Source organism: Trachemys scripta, chromosome 11 (genome assembly GCF_013100865.1).
Source record: "Trachemys scripta elegans isolate TJP31775 chromosome 11, CAS_Tse_1.0, whole genome shotgun sequence".
In the NCBI taxonomy this organism is placed as follows: domain Eukaryota; kingdom Metazoa; phylum Chordata; order Testudines; family Emydidae; genus Trachemys; species Trachemys scripta.
This window is the reverse complement of record NC_048308.1, coordinates 36173139-36195086: the sequence shown is the minus strand read 5'-3', so window position 1 is coordinate 36195086 and position 21948 is coordinate 36173139. Positions and strand designations below refer to the sequence as shown.

The 21948-nt window shown below is 41.9% G+C and overlaps 1 protein-coding gene across 3 annotated transcripts in view; it reads left to right on the top strand.

The window, feature by feature from the left end:
• LRP2 (LDL receptor related protein 2) overlaps positions 1 to 21948 on the top strand; it is a 187660-nt gene that overhangs the window by 25614 nt on the left and 140098 nt on the right. For all 3 annotated transcript variants that reach the window (XM_034785710.1, XM_034785709.1, XM_034785708.1), the window contains exons 4-9: positions 423 to 539; positions 12549 to 12659; positions 12791 to 12904; positions 14112 to 14228; positions 15508 to 15651; positions 18294 to 18413. In XM_034785710.1, the coding sequence (XP_034641601.1) occupies positions 423 to 539; positions 12549 to 12659; positions 12791 to 12904; positions 14112 to 14228; positions 15508 to 15651; positions 18294 to 18413 (723 nt within the window). The remainder of the gene's footprint in view (positions 1 to 422; positions 540 to 12548; positions 12660 to 12790; positions 12905 to 14111; positions 14229 to 15507; positions 15652 to 18293; positions 18414 to 21948) is intronic.

The window sequence follows — 21948 nt, the reverse complement described above, 5'->3', positions numbered from 1 at the left end:
CTGGCGGAATGACTTTGGGCCAGCTGTGGCTGGTTCCACTTATTTATTTAGGTAAAAGTAGTGTCCTGAGACCTCAGTCAGGACTTGGAAACCTATTGTGTTGGGCAGAGGACAAACCAGCCCCCAGCATGGAGGAAAAATTGGAGATGGGGCCACGTGATCCATGACTATCAGATTAAGTGCTTCGAAGCCCTGGCATGGGTTGGAGCAGTGGCTGTGCATTAGGAAATGCATTATGGTTGTGTGGCCTACCCACTGGTTGGCAAGTGACTTTTTTATTTCTGCCTGAGACAAAGAGGTCAAGTAATAAAAGATTGTATACTTCATGAGATGGACTCAGTAATAAAAAAGGGAAGAGGAGAAGTACTTCGATGCATGTAGGTCCCTCACTGGTGAAAATCTAAATTAACTGTTTCTTGCAGCGGGGAGGACATGCTCAAGTCAGCAATTCACATGTTCAAATGGACAATGCATCCCGAATGGTTACACGTGTGATCGAGTTAAAGACTGCACTGATGGAACAGATGAGAGAGGCTGCCGTAAGTCTTTTAAATCTTAGCACTAGATCTAGTTTCATCCCATCTCTCTTTGGCATTTTAATCAATTTGTAAGATTAAGGGGCTTGTTGATGGACAGAAATTACCACAATATGCTTTTTGTTATCAGAATTTCATTACAGATTCTTTCATGGATTAGAGCTGATGTTCTGATACAGTTTCATTATTGTGGGACTTATTAAGTCCCTACTGCTGCCTTATGGTCAGGGGCATTTTTGTTTGCCTGTGTCAGCTATAATAAAGTTTTCATTTTAAAAACATCTTTAAAATGTTTTAAAACTTTGAAAAATTTTAAAAATATCTCATTTTGTATAAGAACTTTTATAATCAAACCTTTGCATAGCTCTCAGTGGGGATTGTGACAATGTATCTAAAGATGGAATTTGGCCCCAGTATTTCATGTGTCTTATTTTTAACTTCCTGAAAATAATGTAGGGGAAATTCAAGCATTTTTTTGTCTTTGTTTTTTTCTTAAGTAGTTTTAATTAAAAGTTACATATTCAGTTTAACTATAAAAGTGGTCAATAGAAAAACTGTAGGAAGTTTGACTTTGTTTTCGCGTATTGTCTATGGTACTTTATGCGAAACTGTATCATCTGCTGGGGTTATATCATATATTGTGGTAAGCTTTATAACCATACGTACAGTGTGTGTTCCTCAGTGATTATTAGGATGCCTAACAAGGAAAGTACAGCTGAAGGCCCTGATTCCTCAAAGATTTAAGCAGGTACTTTATTTTGTGCAATGTGAGTAGTCCTGTGACTTCAGTGGGACTGCTCATTGTGTAAAGGTAAGCATATGCAGGATCAGAATCTAAGTGTTGCCCTGGGGAGAAACCTTGGCCTCACTGAAGTCAATGGGAGTTTTGCCATTGACTTCAATAGGGCCAGGTTTTATTTCATGGAGCATGGGGAAAAAAGCATTGTGTGCACGAGGGTGAAGGTGAAGACAATGGGATGTTGAATAAATACTGTGCATATGGGAAGAGGCAAGCATTGGAAACATCATGGAAGGGGATGTGGGAGAAGATGACGATGAATGAGAGAAGGAGACACTGGGAGGGAAGGAGTTAGTATACACTGGGGCTGAAGGAAGAGACAGTTATACATAGGGAAGAAGAAAGTAAGCATGTATGTGCCACCAGTTGTGTATCAGAAGGATGATAAAATGGAAGCAATGGGTGCTTTGGAATAAAAAAATATTTTTAAGACAAAAAGAGGATCATTTTAATTTAAATATTATCAAAGATTTACAAATAATATAACATTCAGTAGAGGGAAAACTTAAGGTATAAATAACAAAATAAAATGTTCAAAAGTTGGCTCATAAGTTGCACTTGCAAAATTTGCTTTTTGTGAATGCAAATTTACACAAGCAAAATAGCTAATTGCCTGGACAGTTGTTACTGAAATGCACAGTGCTTCATTTTGTGTAACCAGATTCCTGTTTACACATGCAGATGTATGATTTGTGCACACAATATGTATGTGTGAAAATTTTTCATGCACAAGATTGGTCAAATATTTAATGGTCAATGCCTACCTTGTCTTGCCTAATAGTCAACGGGAGTTATTTGGGTGCATTAGAGGTCAGAATTGAGCATACTGTGTTTTGCATATATTACTAAGAATTCTGTAAGTAATATACACAACTACCCAAGGGGCTGCACTGCAGGCCCCCCAAGCAACATTTCACTGGACCCAGGGCAAACTCATAACATTAGTTTCACATCTGAAAATTAGTTGTAGTTTTTTGTTGTAAATCTCATTAAGTAAGATAAGTGATCAAGTTCTATTCCAAAAGTAGACTTGAAGCCAGTCTCTTAGAATCTTTTCTCTGTTGCTGAAAGTCCTGCGTTTGAGAAGAAATGCAGGAAAACTATGACTGTCAACAGCTTTTGGGATAGACTTCACTAGCTTCTGCATTGGTTCAAAATTCGGAGCACCAGATAGAACAATTTTTTGATAAAGAGAATCTGTAATGTGTTTAGGCCACAATACTGGATCTTGTAAAAAGCATGACTTAGTAAGTAGTGTAGCATTTCTCTCTCCTGCTTCTTGCAAATCTTCCTCTAGTCTGGTGGTAATATTACTTGACTGTCTTTGAAAGTCATTAGATTGGAATCACATGATTCATCTGGCTGTTTTTCTTCAATTTCCACAGTCTTTATATTGAAATCACTGTCACCTTGTGGTTTTTGTTTATCCAGTTCCTTAGTTTGTGCATTGTTTGAGCCAGGCTGTTGAGAGGCCTTGTCTATCTGGAAATATTGGAGGATTGACTGGCGTCCTTCGGCTTCTTTCCTTTCTCTTTCTTTAAGCTCTTTACATTTCTGGCTGCCTGATTTGTATTGATAGCCAAACATGGCAGTATGGTGCACATATTAATGATACACAAGTGACAGATGCTCTCTAGGCACCCTGAAAATACTGTTCCCTGTCCCTGGGATATTGTCTCAGCCATCTAGGTACCCTTGAGGACTAGCTCACTGTTTGGAATGTTGCTTCTGTTTTAACATTGCTTCTGATTGGCTCAGGTAAATCTTACAAGATCACGCGAGATCTGGACACCGAATAGATGTATAGGTGCAAACATACTCCCTGAGATGTATAACATTAAATCAAACTCAAACATCCACAATTCAGCCAGAATTTTTTTTCTCATGGTGTTGGGTTTTCTGGCTGGGTCCGTTGTTGGACCAGACTCTGGTAAAGTGTACCCATTTCCCCCCCTTTACTTGGGGCCTGCGGCTTTGGAACAGCTAATAGCTGGGAGTTGGAGAAAGTGGAGGCTGCTATGGTCACTTGTGCTTCTTCTCTAATTTCAGTTTCATTTCTTTGAGGACATCTTAGTGTTGGATTCCTCCAGTTTGAACTCTGGACTATACGGAGTGTCTCATGGCAGAGAAGAGACAGAACTGGGTCATTATAAGTATAAAGAGGATTTTTCATTGGGTCTGCTGGACACAGACAGATCTTATGGCTTTTCCAGTCTATCTCCCACACCCACTGAGTTAAAATAGCTGTGGACTGCCTAGTGACACTACACAGGGTCAAGTCCTGGCCTGGAGTTCACAATCATGGAAGAGACTACTGACTGAGCTACAGAATAGAGGCCTCATTTTTCAAGGGGATGTCATTTGTTCCTAACACTTACTTAACATAGTGTATCTCAGCATGCTTGCTGATAGCGTTCGTAATAATAAAAAGCTACACTCATAGATCATGAAGCAGGTGCCGGTGTTTACAGTGTTGCTAGCAAGAAGACAACAGTGAACTACAAAATACACTCTCAGGAAACAGATTTGGAAAAAAAGTAGAACATTGGATACTGGGTCGTTAATAGAGGAACAAGAAATAAAAAGTCACTAATGGCTTTATTTACACAAAAAAGGCTGGTGTACATGCTAAATAAAAGAAAACCAACATATTACATACTCAGCCAACAGCCTGTGCCTTTTATCCCTTACTTACAAGTGGCTAAAAATGAGTGCTGTCTGTAAAATGAAAAGTGATTTAGAAGCAAAGGGTACTCTGGAATAAAAGGCAGCCCAGACAGCCAGCTTGGAGCTATTCCACATGATAGACCTCCAGCCAACTCTAAAGTCACCAGCACAAATGCCTGAAGAGTCTGCCAAGGATCCAGAACAGATGCCACTGCTGGACAAATATTTTGCACAGCTTGGCATTTGTGTCCTGTAAAAGCTTAGGAGAAAAGAGATGGCGTTAGCCTTTGTTTAGCAAATGTTCCAAATACTTTTTGGGGAAAATAGTTTTCCTGAAAATGAACTATTGTTAAAAATTAACATTCCTGTGAAGTGAAAAACTTGATGGTGACACTTTGTATTTACATAGCGCCTTTTATTCAAGGATCTCCAAGCACTTTATAAACAATAATTAGCCTCCCAAACGCCTTATAAAATAGATGATCATAGAATTATAGGACTTGAATGATGTTATACCCATTTTGTCAATGGGTAGAGTGAGGAATGGAGAGGGTACATGACGCATCCAAGGTCACACAGTAAGTCAGTGGCAGATCGAGCAATAGAACTCAATCCTTTGCTTTGAGCAGCAGACACAACGATGTTTGAAAATGAAATTACACACTTCGATATTCTGTGTTTTTATTTTCATGCTCCCAGATAAATAGAAAAATAAAATTTTGGTTTAAAGTTATTGGAATTGGGCCTGTTGCATGGTTTAGCAGTGTTGCTCTCCACTGCTGGGTGAGAGACCCATTCTTGGGTCCAATCTATTGCTCCACGGATCACTAGATCTTGGAATTTTTGTGGAGGTAGCACGTTGAGCCCTGAGGAGAGGAACTGCCTCATGTCATTCAGCAGCAACCACTCTGGCTGATTGGGAACTGCTGTTGACAGTCCTTAGTCAGAAGGGTGATGACTTTGACTTGACTGCTAGTTAGAGAGAAAGTAGTGGTGGTGGGGGGGGAGCGGGAGGTGAGGATCAGAAAGATGTAAGGGTCCAGAGGACCATCCCCGAAGAGCTGGTGAATTTTACACCTCTATCTTTGCAAGGACTGGAGCTATAAACAGAGACCATAAATCATAATGAATCACGTGGTGATTTGATATACTATAAAATAGGGATTAGATTAGATTTTATACTTTGCTAGCAGTAGAGGTGGTGTGTTAATATTATATTAGTAAGCACTATTTGTTTCCATCCAGTCATTTCCCTTTCTAATCTATGTTGATGCAAAGAAATGGTAAGAGAAATATCATTAATTTGGTCTTTTCCTCTAGCACAAGTAATTTGTACTAAAGCTTTTTTGAAATGAAAAATCTGTATAGAGTGATCATGATTTATTGAGGAGACATCAAAGTTCATTTGAAATTGCTGCCATTTTCCCTCAGAGTGTAAAGAGTATGTAAACATTTAGTGGACAGGTCTCTTACCGCAGAACTTTGTATAGTGTTATGCCAGCTAATTATTTTTGGAAGCAGATTTAAACTGTAAAGAAGATAAATACTCAGTTTGTTTCTGAACGAGTTGCAATATTTAAGAGACCAGTCAAATGCAAAATGCCACCAATATTAAGTAACTGAGCAATTAAACCTGTAGTAAAATGCAACATGGAGATTCAAAGCCACAGTCCATTGTCCTTGCTGTTAATCCCATTAGCAGTAAAAGGCTAAGATAAACAACAGAAAAATGTTTCAGGAGCAGGCCATTTAATTAGTGTATTGAAACTGTTTCTATTTCATAAAAATAATAAGGTTTCTTATCTCATTAAATAAATGCATCACTTTGCTTGTCTGTTTTATAGAAAACAGCTAACTCTTAGTTCAGTTTTAAAATACTTATTGTTAACACTTAAAAATGCAGAATGAAAATGTAAACCTTCTGCTGGAATGATTTGATCACAAATGGTGTTTTAACCATAAATAGCTAAGGTCTGTGTGATACCGAGCTGTCTTCCCATTTTGGTAAAGTGTAGTATTCCCCCACCCCTCCTGCCAACCTCTCAATTTAAAAATGGAAAAACCTATACCTGGGATCGGGGAGAGAGCACCTGGCATCTGTGTTCTACTCTGCAGTGACTGCTGTGGCCAAGAAAAGGATAGTTACATGAATCCAACCTTGTCAGCCAGGCAGGTCACTGTAGTGTGGGGCTATGAGGGAAGAAGGGAAATCCTCCCAGAAGGACATGTTCATTGGGGTTTATGATCTGGCCACAGGCTCAGGAACTCCTGAGGTTTAATCCCAGTTTGGACAATGAGTTCCTAGAATGGGTAAATCACTTAACCTCTCAGCCTTTGCCCCAGTTACCCTATCCTTGAAATGGAGACCATACTGACTACCCCAAGAGGTTTTAATAAGTTATGGTTTGTAAAATGTTTTGAAAATGTCCCTGTAATAAAAGGTGTGACATGCAGTGCTTTTAAGAGATTGTTCTTTATTCCCTGGCCACTCTCATAGGACATGGTCAGGGTTACAAGAGACTACACTCCTCCATCATGTGGCGGAACTCAATGTCTGCTGCTTCCACTGCCTACCGTTACAGCTAATCTGCTAAGTATTATTATTGCTTGGTTATATTTTCCTCACGACTGTCTATCCCTGAGGTCTCAGAGAAAAAATATTAGACGGGAAGCAAAATAGTGTCGTTCTAGCCACTGCCGTAGAATAGCTTTCCAACTGTTTATAAAGGTATAGTGTGTCCTTTGCGTTGCTATGTTTTAAATGCACCAATTAAATAAAATAACAGTGGTGACTGGTGCCCCAAATAGCTTGTGGGGCTGCGGGTAGTATGGTGCCTCCTCTCTCACCTGCCCTCTTCTGATGGTTGATCATATTTTGAAAGTGGAAAACTGGGACAATGTGGTTGGAACCTCACAGAGAAGCGCTTTGCATGGGGATAAGCCAGGCCCTTAATTTTTGTTTTTTACTGAAAAATTCCTGGGTTTTACAAAAGCTAAAATGCTATTTGTTTTTTATTGATTTTTCACATGAATTTTGGACCACTCAAATACATAAACACATACATGTGTTAAGAAAATCCAATACATTACATTAGGTAGGTGTGTTTATGTTAATAAATTACTGGTAGTCTAAGTGTAAATGTGAGGCTATCTGTTAAAGTAAGGCAATGTTGTGGAAGACACACACACACACACACACACACACACACGTATATGTCTATGTGCATGTACATGTACATGTACATCAGTGCTCAAGTCCTAAAAAAAGAGATGCCAGAACTCCCTGGACTTGGCTCCCTGCTCTGGAAGGAGAAATGACAGGTCAGTAACCTGGGCAACCCAGATAATCAAACCCGGTTGAAAGTACTCTTACATTTCTCTATTTTAAATTTTTTTCTGTCCGCCTGTCCCCCAACATTAACCAAGATATTTACCCAGAAAAGTGTGAAGTTAGTTTTTTGCACTGATCTTCACCCATTTTTAAATTTTTGTAATAAACGCTAATAAATTCCTGGAAAGTTTTAAACAAAGTAAAAACAGAAAATAAAGTGTCTTGGGGAACCCCTCTACTGCCTACTTTCCCTCTCCACAGTTCATAATCACCTAGTCTGTTTTGAAACCTCTCACACCCAACAGCCATAGGCTCAGAACAAGCCCAGAGAAACAGTATTGCCAGCTCTTGTGATTTATCACAAATCTCACACATATTTGGTGTTTTTTCCTACAAGCCCCAGCTCCTGGAGTCAGGTGATCTCATAATCTCAGTTTTAATTAAGAAAAATGTTTCTAGCCTTAATGGTTGGAAAAACCTGGAAAATGTGAACGCTGAAGGCCCCACATCCAGCAGTAGAATGTAAAGAACTCCACATTTATTATTTTTCAAAATCTCGTGATTTTTAACTCATGATTTTGGGGTGCCTGGTTTTGAAAGATTGAGGTTGGCCACACTGTAGAACACACACACACACACAAATGACACACATTAAATTAAAGAAGATGGGGATTAGTACAATAATTGTAAAGTCGATAAGGACCTGGCCAAAAGGGAGAAGGCAATGGGTTGTGCTAAAAGGTGAACGATTGGATTGGAGGGAGGTTAGAAGTGCAATTCCTGAAAGATTGGTCTTGGGACCTATCTGATTAGGCTGCATTGTCAATACAGATGAGGTTAAGAATATTATACAGGAAGATCTGGATGACTTTGTAGACTGAAATGACAGAAATGAAATGAAATTCAATAGTACAAAGTGTAAGATCATACACTTAGGGTCTGATAACAAGAATTTCTGCTACAAACTGGGGGCTCATCAGTTGGAAGCAACAGATGAGGAGAGAGATGTGGGTGAGTTGGTGGATCACAGGATGACGATGAGCCACCAATGTCATCCTAGGATGTATTAGATGAGGCATTTCCAGTAAAGGTAGAGAAGTGTTAATGCCATTGTATAAGGCAGTGTCAAGACCACATCTGGAATACTCTTTACAGTTCTGGTCACCCCTTTTCAAGAAAGATGAATTCAAACTGGAACAGCTGCAGAGGGGAATGGATGTCCTATCTTATGAGGAAAGGCTGGAAGAACTTGGCTTGTTTAGCCCAGCAAAAAGAAGGCTTAGGGTGATATGATTGCTCTCTATACATAGATCAGTGGGTAAACCTTTTAAGCTAAAGGACAATATTGGCACAGGAACAAATAGGCATAAACTGGCCATGAACAAAACCAGGCTGGAAATAAGAAGGTTTCTAACCATCCCTGCCTTAGTAGTACTTATTATAAAAACTAATAAACTGCAAACTGGGCAAAATGCATATTTTAAATGACACCCAAACATCTCTGCTAATGCACCTGATGACATCTTTTTAACTCTTTACATTGACATTCCATGAGGAGAGTGCACAAGACCCGAGTTGAGAGCATGCCCACTGCAGGAGTGATGCTTCCATAGGTTCTCTCTTCTCCAGAGAGATTCCAGTCTGTAGTGGGGGAAAATGATGCAAACTAATGTGAACTGGTTGTCATTAATTTACAATAGTTTGGTGGTGGGTTTCAGTCCAGGGGAATGGGGCCAGCTTTCATATTTTTCCCTCTTAGATTCGCTCGGGGGTTCTGCAACAACATAGAATATCATTGGAAGGGTTTCTGTGGAGGTGAGATAAAACTACTCCTCCCTTAAAACACTTCCCCCACCTCAGATCTGTGGGTTTTGTCTCCCCTCCAGTTGTAGAAATGGAACAGGTTGTGGAGTCCACAGCTGGCTGCAGTTATTAATATGCTCTAAAATGTTATTTTGTTGTTTGAAGTTTTGAAAATAAAACACACACAATATTTTTACTTTTTTTTATTGGTGACCGAAATGATCCATTAGTGGTTCTCTAGCTCAAACTAACCTCTTTTTTTCCAAACAGAGATACTGTCAGGTTCCACCAGCTGAGTGATCTGATTGGTGGAATATTCTTATATGCTTAGTAAGGCCTGATCAGCCAGACTTAGCCTTTAAGGCTGTTGGTCCCCAAAAGAACTTTGGCTTCCTGAGCTCCTTAGCTGCAGAGGTACCAAGTGGGAAATGTCTTCTGTGGCATGTCCAGTTAGACATTCTCTGCCAGCACCTTTCCTCATCATCCTGTACCCAGCTAGATCAAAATACACATCAGTCAGTCGCTTGAGACATCTGTCAGCTAGGGAGAGCAATACCACGGCTATGGCCTGAAATAAAAAAAAACAAAACAAATGGCCTCCCACCCTCTCTGGGGAGAGGTGTCAGAGTCCAGTGGGAAGCCTGCTACTCTCTATGACTCCGTCTGTATAAAGATGCTTTAGTTAATGTAGCTGTTCTAACAATACAGGCTTTTATATGACAGAATTGCAGTTGATTTTAGTGAACAGGAAGACTGTACCTAACATTTAATGTAAAATAGAGTTTTACTAAGACTAGCCCAGATTTTGGGGTTTGTAGTTTGAAAAAATATCTGCAGTTAGATATTTTAGTTATTAGCCTCTAATTAATACCCCCCAAACTTTGGTAAATAATATATTGTCTGAATATTAAATATTCTAATCTGGGACTAAATTTCCCCCTCTGTTAACTTTAGTTAAAATTACTCCAATTTACATTGGTGTAAATGAGATCAGGATCAGGATAGATTCAATGTAACCTACACTTAGTTCATCTGTTAGAGCTAAAGTTTTCTAGGAGTTCATTCTAAATCAGCAGCGGCTTTCTGTGATCTTGATAAAATTTTTGATTATGAGCAACCCCGACAAATAAAGGGAAGCTAATTTCCAGGCTGGAAAAATCTGCTATTGTAATGAAAAAATTTAAAGGGACAGTTAAAGGAAGGCACAGAATTAGATCTGAGTGATTTGCCAGGCTAATGAGTTGCAAGACAATAGAAAACGTATTCCTCTCCACTATACTGTAACTGTAAAAGACAGTGTTAAAATAAATGGCAAAGATACAGTGATACCAGGTACACATGTACACTCTGGCTTATGGTTGACATGGGATTTATTTTTTTACCATAATCATATTGGTTATAAATTATAAATGCATTAATGAAAACAGTCTTTTGGGGCAAGATCATCATGTCTTGTCTGCATAGTAGGTCTTGGCACTGGATAGATGACAGGCACCAGGGCTGGGAGAATCTTTCCTCTATGAAGTGGTGCTAGTAGGTATCTGAGGTACCCATACATGCCCCCACCACAGGAACGGGGCTGGTAGACTCTCACAATGGCTAATGACCTGCACTCCTTCTGCCCATTGTGTATTTCCATCCATGGAGCCCAGGTGGTGTGGAAGTTTGCACTGTACTCTGATGTGTGCCCCCATCCATTGCTGTCTCCTCCACTGTACAGCAGAACTGTAGGTTCCACTGCCATGGTGTCCTCCATGTTTCCAGAGACAGAGGAAGCTTTTGGCTCTCAGTGAATAGCATAGTTTGGCTCAAAGTCAGGCCCTAGAAATACATAAGACTGCAGAATCTATACTATTGGTGAAGCTATATGCCGACTTCCCACAAGCCCAAGCATGTCCCCCGTGCAAGGACCAGGAGTAGCCTGTGTCAGAAGTGGGGCTGCTTGAGCAGGGTGTTTGGGCTAAAAGATGTTAACCAAGCCTTCTGACACCAGGCCATGTCCTGCAACTAGAGTTGACAACGTATTTCAAAAATAAGGGACTGTTTTCTTAGCATGCCTGTCCCACTTCTCCTCCCAATATTATCATCATTATAATAATAATAATTAATAAGATGTACTCCCTCCATTCATCATGGGTATTTCTTGCTGCTTTTTGCAGCATTCAGCAACTCCCAATCTTGTTGTACAGAGATGAAAAAATAAGGAATGTCCCTTGTAATAAGGGACTGTTGTCAGCCCTACCTAGAATGTTCCCTCGGTGGGTCCAACCACAAAGCCTTTTGGAATGTGAACTGTACTGGTTCATGGGAACCAGAAGGACACAGCAGCTATGCTCTGGGGTTCCTCTTCTGGCCACCTCTTTTTCAGTGATGTATACTCACCCCAATCTGCAAGTTGCAAAGGGACTGCAAATGACATTAATTATAATGGGAGTTTAGGGTTCTTGCCACTTTGCAGGAACGAGTCCGCACAGAGATGCAACCTGAATTTGGCCTAGTATGTTTGACATTTGATACACCTATTTTATACTGTAAAATTAAGAACTTTTGTAAATAGAGGCAGTTAAAAAATGCATCCAGATGAGTCCATAGATGACTATTTCAAGTTTAAGGGAAAAGTGGTAACATACAGTATTAGAAAAACTAATTTTGTCACTGTGTTTAGGCACAAATATTTTATCTGTGGAATTTATTGTGTTTTTTGTGAGTTCTGTTTGTGAGAATTAATAATCCATGTTTTAAATTCGGCATATATGAAAATGTGGATGAGAGTGAGAGAACGAGAACTTTGTCCTGTTTATTAATAACGTAAGGACATAAAATGGGAAGAGAAATACAGAGTGAAAACTTAGGGCCACAAAATGAATGATGTTTGATTACTCTTGAGCTCATTTGACTAAATATTCCTTCCAGGTAAAAGTCCCGAGACTCTGAATTTGAGAGCTCATGGAGTTCTAAGCGGCTCTTAATCTTAGTGCAAGTACCTCCATTTCTAGTTAATTTTAAGCATGTTTACTAAGATCAATAACATTTAAAACTAAGATAAGAATAAATAAAATACTTGCTTGCTTTGGTATTATGGCATTTTCCATATTACCCTGGGTTATTTAAATTGTAAACTCCTTGGAGCAAGAACTTGGCCCTGGGAGCAGGGCAGGTTGTCTCATAATCACCTAGTTTCTTGCAAGGTTTTTTGTATGTTTCTGTGAAGCATCTGGTACTGATCACAGCTGGAGACAGGATACTGAACTAGATGCGTCATTGGTCCGTTCCAGTATGGCAATTCCTATGTTCCTTTTTATATTTGTCTGTAAAGCACCATGCATAGTGCAGACTGAATATATAACAATATAATTATAAGGAGATACTGTATATTCTAATACTTATGGCTAATGTGTTTTTTTTCTTGTAGGTTACCCAACATGTGAACAGTTATCTTGTGCAAATGGAGCATGTTTTAATGCAAGCCAGCGTTGTGATGGTAAAGTAGATTGCAGGGATGCCTCTGATGAAGCTAATTGCAGTAAGTGCCACATTTAGCATAACCCAAACATTTATAGTACTATGTATCCTCTTTGTAAGAGAAATACTGGACTTTGTTTACTACATTTGAATATGTTTTTTTCTTTTCTCCATTCAAATGATATCGTTCAGCTCATGGATGTGCCAGTACCCAGTTTCAATGTGCTAATGGAGAATGCATCCCCCGAGCCTTTATCTGTGACCACGATGACGACTGTGGAGACAGGAGCGATGAAAACTCTTGCAGTACGGTGGTTTTATTTGGCTTATTTGCCTGTTTTCTTAAGAGCTGGTTTTCTTTGAAATTGCAGCAGTTAGCACAAAGCAGGAGCAATGCTCTGTTATGTAGCAGACAGAATCGAAAAGTTCTTTCAATATATATATCTATATATTTGCTGAGTGATGGACGTTAACAATGCTTCAAAAGGAATTTGCCATGAAATAGGAGTGTGTGGTGTACTGTATGTACTGGAGTTGGTGAGAATTTGCTTCCTGATAAATGGCCTCATGCCTTGATTTTCTGTATCTGAGCATGAGCCAAAGGTAACTCTTCTTGCTTCCTCTGTCCCAGCTACCCAGAGTGTGCTGCTGTGTATTTTTAAAATTTGTTTGGTCCTTTTTGCATTTGTATTATCACATACTGGCTGGACTTTTTAGAATTATTCCCAGTGACCATTATTGATGAACTTCATATCTCCATTACATATTTAGGTTAACATTTTGATTGAAGGTTTTATTGTAGGAAGTCTCTTGCTTATTCTTTTCTTTCGTGGGCTGGGTAATATGTCTTCTTCTGTGCATCAAACCCACAAAACTGCCACTTGGCTTCCTTGTGGGCTCTTCAAATGACCCCATGGATTCTGAGGCCTACATTGTAGGAGAGCAACAAAGACTTCAGCTTTAGGTTCATGAAAGGCCACATTTTCCTATTTAGTATATTCCCCACACCAAAGACCATTTATTCCCAGCATGCCTCCCCTTCAAGAGCATTCTTCATCTGCCCCTATGATACCAACATTTTTATGCCCTTATATAATGGAAAGGAATGATGTTCTCTACTGTGTCTGCTTATTCTCCCTCTGAGAACCCGGGGTGCAATTCTCTTTATTTTGCGAGTTTGTGAATGTCACTTCTGCACTGTGCCCAACAGTCAAGAACTTTGGGAACGAGGTGCGATCCAGCCCAGTTGAGTGAACCACTGGGGCAGCTCTAGCCCTTATAGGGTTGCTTTTCAATTTCTTCAAGGAGCAAATTAAAATAATCTAAAAATAATCATTCAGAAAGTTCCTACCTAAAAATGGGGGCAAAAGTACAAAAGTTACCAACTGTGCAAAAACTTGAGCTGGGTTTACTCTTCAGGAATGGTTCTAAATGACTGGTCTCCCCATTTATCTGAGAGTTGTACATGTTTGTCCCCTGGCGCAGTTCAGTTTTCTCTTGTTCCTTCCCTCAGCTTATGCAACTTGCAGAGGCAATTTCTTCACTTGCCCGAGTGGCCGCTGTATTCATCAGAGCTGGGTTTGTGATGGAGATGATGACTGTGAAGATAACGAAGATGAAAGTGGATGTGGTAAAAACAGAAGCAAACTTATTTTAATGATGCAGTTTACAAAGAAAAACCTTGCTAACCTGACTGCTAAAACGTCTTAACATAAGAATGTTTTATATCAGAATTTTTAAAGATCCATGGACATTCCTGGAAAACTTTAATTGTTTTTATAGATACAGTTCTACTAATATAGTATATATTGTTTAATACTTTGGGTTTCCTTATTTTGTATTGCTAAGGTGGTGAGTATAAAGCAGGGTATGTTAAGAATTCATCTGCTTATTCCCTATAGCCCTGATCTTGCACCACTGAAATCAATGGAACCTTTGCCATTGATTTTCATGGGAGCAGGGTATGTCCTCACGTGAAGCCAGAATTCTCAGTTTGTGATAGAATGTTCATTTCCACAGTAACTAATTGTGATGTTACAAGTACGGGATTATGATTTCTGGTGGGTTGAGTACAGGAACAGATGAACTGCTGAAAGGAAAATCCTATTTTTGTGTAAATATTCTGAATAACATTTTTGTTATTAATGATATGATATTCAAAATAACCATCTCTATCTTTAATGAAGATCTTCCATACATCAAATCACCCTTTTCAGAGGAATTTGTAGTAAATCTGAATATACCAGTTAATGAGAAATGAGTGTATAAGCATTAGGACTGGTGAAGAGTTTTCTGCTGAAATTGTTTTTCTGTGGAAAACTGGGTTTTTGGCAGAACAATTCGCAGTGCGGAAAGTGCCTGCTGTCCCAGGAAATTTTTGATTTTTTCATCAAAAAACTGTTGCTTGAAAACCAAAATATACTGGCTAAAAACAGAATTTTCTTACAAAAAAATCAGTTTTCAAATTTTTTGTGAAAAATGGAAATTTTCTGTGGGAAAATTTAAACCAATTTTTTTTTCTGCTGAAATTTTCTGTGCTTATCCTTCTCCCCCTGCCATTTTTAGACCAGCTCTAACAGGCATATTTCAAAAGAACAAAACCATTGTTCCATTTTTAGTACACCAGTCAAGCCAAAGCTAAATAGTAATAGGTATCTGAATAATGGGGAAAAATGGAAAGGGTTCACCTGACTGCATGAGTATTTTCCGCAGTGTAATTTGAAGACAAATGAAAGAACATGGTGACATACTATTTCTTTTTTGGGCTGTCACAGCTACATGCAACAATCAGAAGCTGAATGAAAAATAACTGAAGATGCTTATTCCGCAGGAGGCTGTTAGTAAAGCAGCTCCAAGTAGTACTTGAAGCATGTTCCTCAATTATTCTGTGTTGCTTCTCTTTTCCTTAGAAAGTGGTCGCCATGAGTGCTACCCAGGAGAATGGGCCTGTCCTGTGTCAGGACACTGCATTCCAGTTGGTAAAGTGTGTGATGGGACTGCAGACTGCCCTGCCGGAGAAGACGAAACTAACATAACTGCAGGCAGACACTGCAGTGAGTATTAGAATTAGCAGGATGCATGGAATAGCAGAAAACAACCTTGATGTCTCTTTTGTGTCTCTGGGGTTTTCTAAACAGCACTGAGAATTTGTAGGCGCGTTATTTTTATTAGCACTGAGTGGACACACTGAAAAGTAGTTTCTGTCATGCATGTACAGTTCTGTTGACCTCTTGTGTTGAAGGTTTGATAGATAAACATTTCTGATTGTTTTTTTTCAATATTTATTTGAAGAGTCAAGGGCTGAGCTCTTGTGGGCCGTTGTTTCTCTTCATCCAAAATATTTTTGTTTTCCCTTTCCACATTAAGCAGGAAAGAGTAATACCTAGTTAGAGCACAGGACTGCATGACTGTGTAATCTTGGTCTGGGCAAGTCACTGAGGTCAGAATTTTCAAAATAGTCCATTGATCTTGGGTACCCGTGTTTTAGTGCTCAGCCTGAGAAACTCAGGGCCTGGCTTTCAGAAATGATGAACACAGAGAGGTCCCATCAACTTCAGTTGGACTTGTGGGTGCTCAGTAGAGTTGCCAGGTGTCTGGTTTTTGACCGGAACACCTGGTCAAAAAGGGACCCTGTAGGCTCCGGTCAGCATGGCTGACTAGGCTGTTAAAAGTCCGGTTGGCGGCGCAGCTGGGCTGTCAGACTCCCTGCCTGGCTCTGCAGGGCTCCCGGGAAGCGGCCAACATGTCCCTCCAACTCGGGGGCGGCCGTGGGGGCTCTGTGCACTGCCCCCACCCTGAGTGCCGGCTCTGCAACTCCAATTGGCTGGGAACTGTGGCCAATAGGAGTTGCAGGGGCAGTGCGCAGAGCCCCCCTCGCCACCCCTTGGCCTAGGAGCCAGAGGGATATGACATTGGTTCCTGGGAGCCACTTGAGGAAAGCGCCTCCCAGAGCCCGCACTCCGAACTCCCTCTCACGCCCCAACCCCCTGCCTCAGCTTGGAACCCTCCCGGAGTCTGTACCCCGCATCTCCCCCCACTGTACCCCAATCTCCTGTCCCAGCCTGGAGCCCTCTCTTGCACTCTGAACCCCTCAGCGCTAGCCTGGAGCTTCCTCCTGTACCCCAAACCCCTCATCCCCAGACCCACCCCAGAGCCTGCACCCCCAGCCAGAGCCCTCACCCCCTCCCGCACCCCAATCTCCTGTCCCAGCCCTTTGAAAATGAGTGAGTAAGCAAGGGTATGGGAGAGTGAGCGACTGTGGGGGGGGGGGAATGGATTGAGAGGGGGTGGGGCCTCAGAGAAGTGCCAGGGTAGGGGGCGGGGCAAGGGTGTTCAGTTTTCTGCAATTAGAAAGTTGTCAACCCTAGTGCTCAGTGCCTCTGAAAATCGAGCTGTGGTGTTTTAAATTAGGCATTCATAATTATGGGAAAGGTAAAGAAAATACACTTCTCCCATTTAAATCACACTTTTTGCAATAAGGTTGCAGCAAAATGACAAGAGTTTAAGGCTATGCCGCTGTAAGGTCTCCAGTGTAGCTTCTCTTTGCTGGCAGGAGAGAGCTCTCCTGCTGGCATAATTAAACCACCCCAGGGAGCAGAGGTAGCCTCTCCTGCTGACGTAGTGCTGTCCACACCAACACTTTTGCCAGTGAAACTTATGTCGGTCAGGGGGGTGTTTTTTCACATCCCTGACTAATAAAAGTGGTAGTGTAGACAAAGCCGAAATCTTGTCCTGGGGAAGTGTCTCTGACCTCTGCTAAGTGATGTGATTGTAACATCAGAGAGCGGAGCTGCTCACAGTGTAGCTTCGGAGGGAAAAGGGGAGAAAGAAGTAAGACAAGGGAACTGAAGGAGGAAGAGAGTGACCTCTCTGATATCACAATATCACCACTCAGCAACGAGCTGCTTGTAGGACAGAGGGAAAGGGAGCAGCAGTGAAGAATTGGAGAGGTAGAGGAAAAAGAAGCCAGCACATTATTTCATGAGTGCAGCCTAACTCTCATATTGCACTGGTTAATGAACTGAATAGGAGAAACGCTTTCCTGACCACCCAACTATTAATAAAATTGGTGATTGTTGCAGAAGTGCTCTATAAAAGAGAGAGGTCTGTATGTATGTAAATAGTGAGGGCTAGTAGTGTTGCGAATCGATGGCGCTCAAGGATATGCAGCAAGCTGCTGAGTTTTGTAGGACCAATAAAGCTTGCAGTTATGCACTGTAAATGGCTGCCTCAGTGCAGCGATTTATATGGCGCTCTTACTACTTGATTGTTTTCATGTAAGACTGAATTTCATCCTTTCACTGCTTCCTGAAAACTCAAATCCTCAAAGACTTCTCTAAATCTTAGCCTTCCTGCCTCACTATCCTGCTACATTAGATGTGTGTGCCTGCAGGCACACAAACACACATGGTATTGTGGAACAAACAAGATGTGTGTTTAGCTTCACCATTGACTTTTTCATTTTTATACTGTCTAGTTAGAGCCTGAGCCTGCTGCCAGAGCTGCCCATATTTGTTTTTGCATGGGAGTGTGGTTCTTTGCTTATGGACTAGTTTCAGGATGTGTTCTGCAAATTGTAAGCTCTTCACAACAGGCACCTTGGCTTCGTAACTGTCTGTAAAGCACCATGCAGTCGGCTGCTATACAGATGACACTACTATTGAACCTTCCTGAAGTGACTTCATTTTATTTTTAGACATATCCCACTGTGCTGCCTTGAGTTGCCAGTATCGCTGCCATTCTTCACCATCTGGAGGGACTTGCTATTGCCCTGCGGGATATGTAATCAGCAGCAATGACAGTCGCACCTGCATTGGTAAGTGAACAGTAGAGATGCAGATATATAAGTCTGGACTTTTCTCATAGGGGTCCTGGAGATTATGGATTCCACAAATTTGAAAAAGAATCTATGCTTCTTGGATACGTATGTGTGGGTGGACACATTGGCAAGCAGGTAAATCTTGAGAGTCATAAAGTTAAACCTCAAGCTGAATGGAAAAATAGCAAGAGAGCAAAAGCTCAGCAGCATAAAGCCCCTGTGGGGACAGAGGAACAGGTCAGTGAGCGGTCATGAGGCCTTCACTTCCCAGCTAAGGAAAGACCAGTCTTTTACTACTTGGAGAGGTTGTTTGTGGTTAGAAAGGCTGACTCTGGTATGGCAACTTTATGTTCAAAGCTGATGAAACAGCCCTTTTACTGTTCTTGAGAGATTGATCCTGCATGCTGGGGTGTATGGCTACAGACCTGGGAAATCAGAAGTTACTCAACATTTGATCTATAATTCAAAACTGACCTTATGTGAAAATGCAGATTGTTGTGGGTAAGGTAAAATGAATATGGTACATTACTTTGCCACTCTGGAAGTCTGTATCTCCTATTATGCACACATCACATAGCCTTGCATATAAACTAAAAAAAGTTTCAAGGTGTTGTTTGGCTTATATGCAAGTCATTGGGAAGAAGGGAATCACTGAAGTAGGTATCCAAGGAAGTAGATCCCCATGTAGCTGCTTGATTCTGTGTTAAAGCAAATGCATGTGCAGGGAGCCCTCTTCTTTAACTCTAATTCAGGAGCAAGTTGGAAAACCTACTCTCTGACCTAGTGTAAAGCCAGTCACTCTTCTCTTAATCCCATTGATTGGCCTATAAAACAAACTCTCCACATTTGCTAGGAGATTGTGACAGGATGTCAGGTGATATTCATCGTGTGAGATACAGGCTTGCATGGAAGAGATGGGCCATAGTCATTTTACTCAAAATCTAGCAAGGGATCAATGACTCCTCTCTTCCTCCCGCTGACTCTCATGTAAAAAGGGAAGTCCCTTGCTCAACTCCTGATTCAATACATAGAAGGTGGGGGCCAGCTGACATGTGAATCATTTCCTCTGCTTAGTATTGAGATAAGAAGTGAAGGGATTGGCTTATACCTGGGTTGGCTTATTAGATGTAATGTTCAGTAGGTTATTCTTTCACTTTTTAGTTTAAATTTAGTTTTACTGGTCGTATGCCTGAGGAACTTAGTGGGAAGTGGTTTTAGTGGAAAGTATTAATTTCCCAAACTCATAATCTTTTCATTTTTCCCTCTTCTCTGCTCCTGGTAGGGTTGCCAACCCTCCCGGTTTCACTGGGAGTCTCCCAGAATCAGGCTCTATCTCCCAGAGGCTATTGAAGCCAAACCGGGAGATTTTAGGCGCCAAAAGTCTGGCAGCGCAGTGTGGCTAAGGCAGGCTCCCTGCCTGCCCTGGTCCCATGCTGCTCCCAAAAGCAGCTGGCATGTCCCTGGGAGGGGTGGGGGCAGGGGGTCTTTGCATGCCACCCGCACCGACTCCGCAGCGCCGACTCCGCAGCTCCCATTGGCCGGGAACTGAGGCCAATGGGAGCTGCGGGGGTGGTGCCTGCAGGCGGGGGAGCACGCAGAGCCCCCTAGCCCGTCCCCCCACCCAGGGACATGCCGGCCACTTCTGGGAGCGGTGCGGGGCCAGGGCAGACAGGGAGCCTGCCTTATCCCCACTGCGCTGCCGACCGGGAGCCACCTGAGGTAAGCGCTGCCTGGCCGGAGCCTGCACCCCTCATCCCCTCCTAACCCCCTGCCCCAGCCCTGAGCCCTCTCCTGCACCCTAACTCCCTCCCAGAGCCCGCACCCCACATCTGCTCCTGTACCCCAACCCCCTGGAGCCCTGAGTCCTCTTCTGCACCCAAACTCCCTCTGAGTTCATCACCCCCTCCCACGATCCAATCCCCACCCCAGCTCTGAGCTCCCTCCTGGAGCCTGTGCCCCCTCCCACATCCCAACCTGCTGCCCCAGCCCTGAGCTTCCTCCAGCACCCACACTCCCTTCCAGAGCTTGCACCCCCCACCCCTCCTGCACCCAACCCCCTGCCCCAGACTCAGCCCAGGACCCCTCCCACACTCTGAACCTCTCGGCCCCAGCCCAGAGCCTCCCACTCCCCAACCCCTTGCCCCAGCCAGGTGAAAGTGAGTGAGGGTGGGGGAGAGTTAGTGATGATGGAAGGGGGGGGGTGGAGTGAGTGGGCCGGGGCCTCAGAGAAGGGGTGCGGCAGGGGGCATGGCAAGGGTGTTTGGGTTTGTGTGATTAGACAGTTGGCAACCCTACCTCCTGGCTGTTTCTTCTTCACTGTGCTGTGGTGATTTATAGCATATGCCGAAGCCCTGGAACACCACAACTGAGAGCAACATCTATTAATTACCAAAAAATGCCACTTGGAAAATATTTCATTCCCATTTTGTTTCAACAAATGCTTAAAATTCGAAACTCTAATAACAAGGCAGTTATCTCACCTTTCTCTCTGGGTTTACTTACCTTTCTGCCTTCCCCAGCTAGCAACAGAAAGTCCTCCAATTTCAATTGTTCTTGCAGCTTTCAAAGTGGAGGAGTTTAAGATTTTAATGCCAAAGCCATGGTCAGATTAGTGCCAATAATCTGCTTGCTGCTCTTGTTGTAAATGACAACTTAAATGTATGGGACCAAGTTGCTTATGCTGGGGTCAGAGACCAGTAGAGGTAAAGGGCTCTACGTTATTTTAAAAAGTCACAAAGAAAAACCCTTAGATGTTTCTCTATTCTAGAAATAATAAAAAAAAAAGATCAAGGGCAATTCCACAGATGATCAAACAATTTTTTTGATCTTGTTATCAGGAAAATCTATTCTTGTTTTTAAAATTCCTTAGCTTTATCCGTCCTGCTTTGACATGAAGGTAAGACATAGGGTAGATCTCTGCCTGTGACACTTCTTGCCATTTGTTAGGTAGGTGGGACACTTCACTTTACTTGCACCAGGGGATTTGTGGATCTACTGCCCTTCCTTTTTGGTCCATCTCCAAGATACCCAGATCTCTCTCTTTCAGTTGCCAGGTCCTTTCCCTCTTTGTTAACAGATGAAGAAAGCTTCCAATAGAAATTCTACAGCAACCTCCAGAGTAGAGCTGTGTGATATTAGTGAAGCTTTCTAAACGTACTCACATTTTGTCAACATTGCAGTCAAAGCTTGTAAGCCTGGCACGTTGGTCCTGATGAACACTGGGAGGGAGACACTGGTCCTCCCTGTTAATGAAAACACGAGTGGGTTCAGGGAATCGTGGCCTTCCCATTTAGCTTTGTGTACTCACCAGAACACCAGCTTTCATTTAACATGAGGTTTCTAGTCCTTGAAGTTCTGAAGGGAGCCTTAAACTGCAACATCCAGAGAAGGGTGAACTTAAGTTTATTTCAATGGAATAACACTGGGGCTTGGTATTCCTGGGCAGTGATTCTTTCTAGTTACATAGACAGAATCCAAGTTAGCAGAACAAATCTGAATTTCATGCTAGCACAAATACACAGTTCTCTGTGCA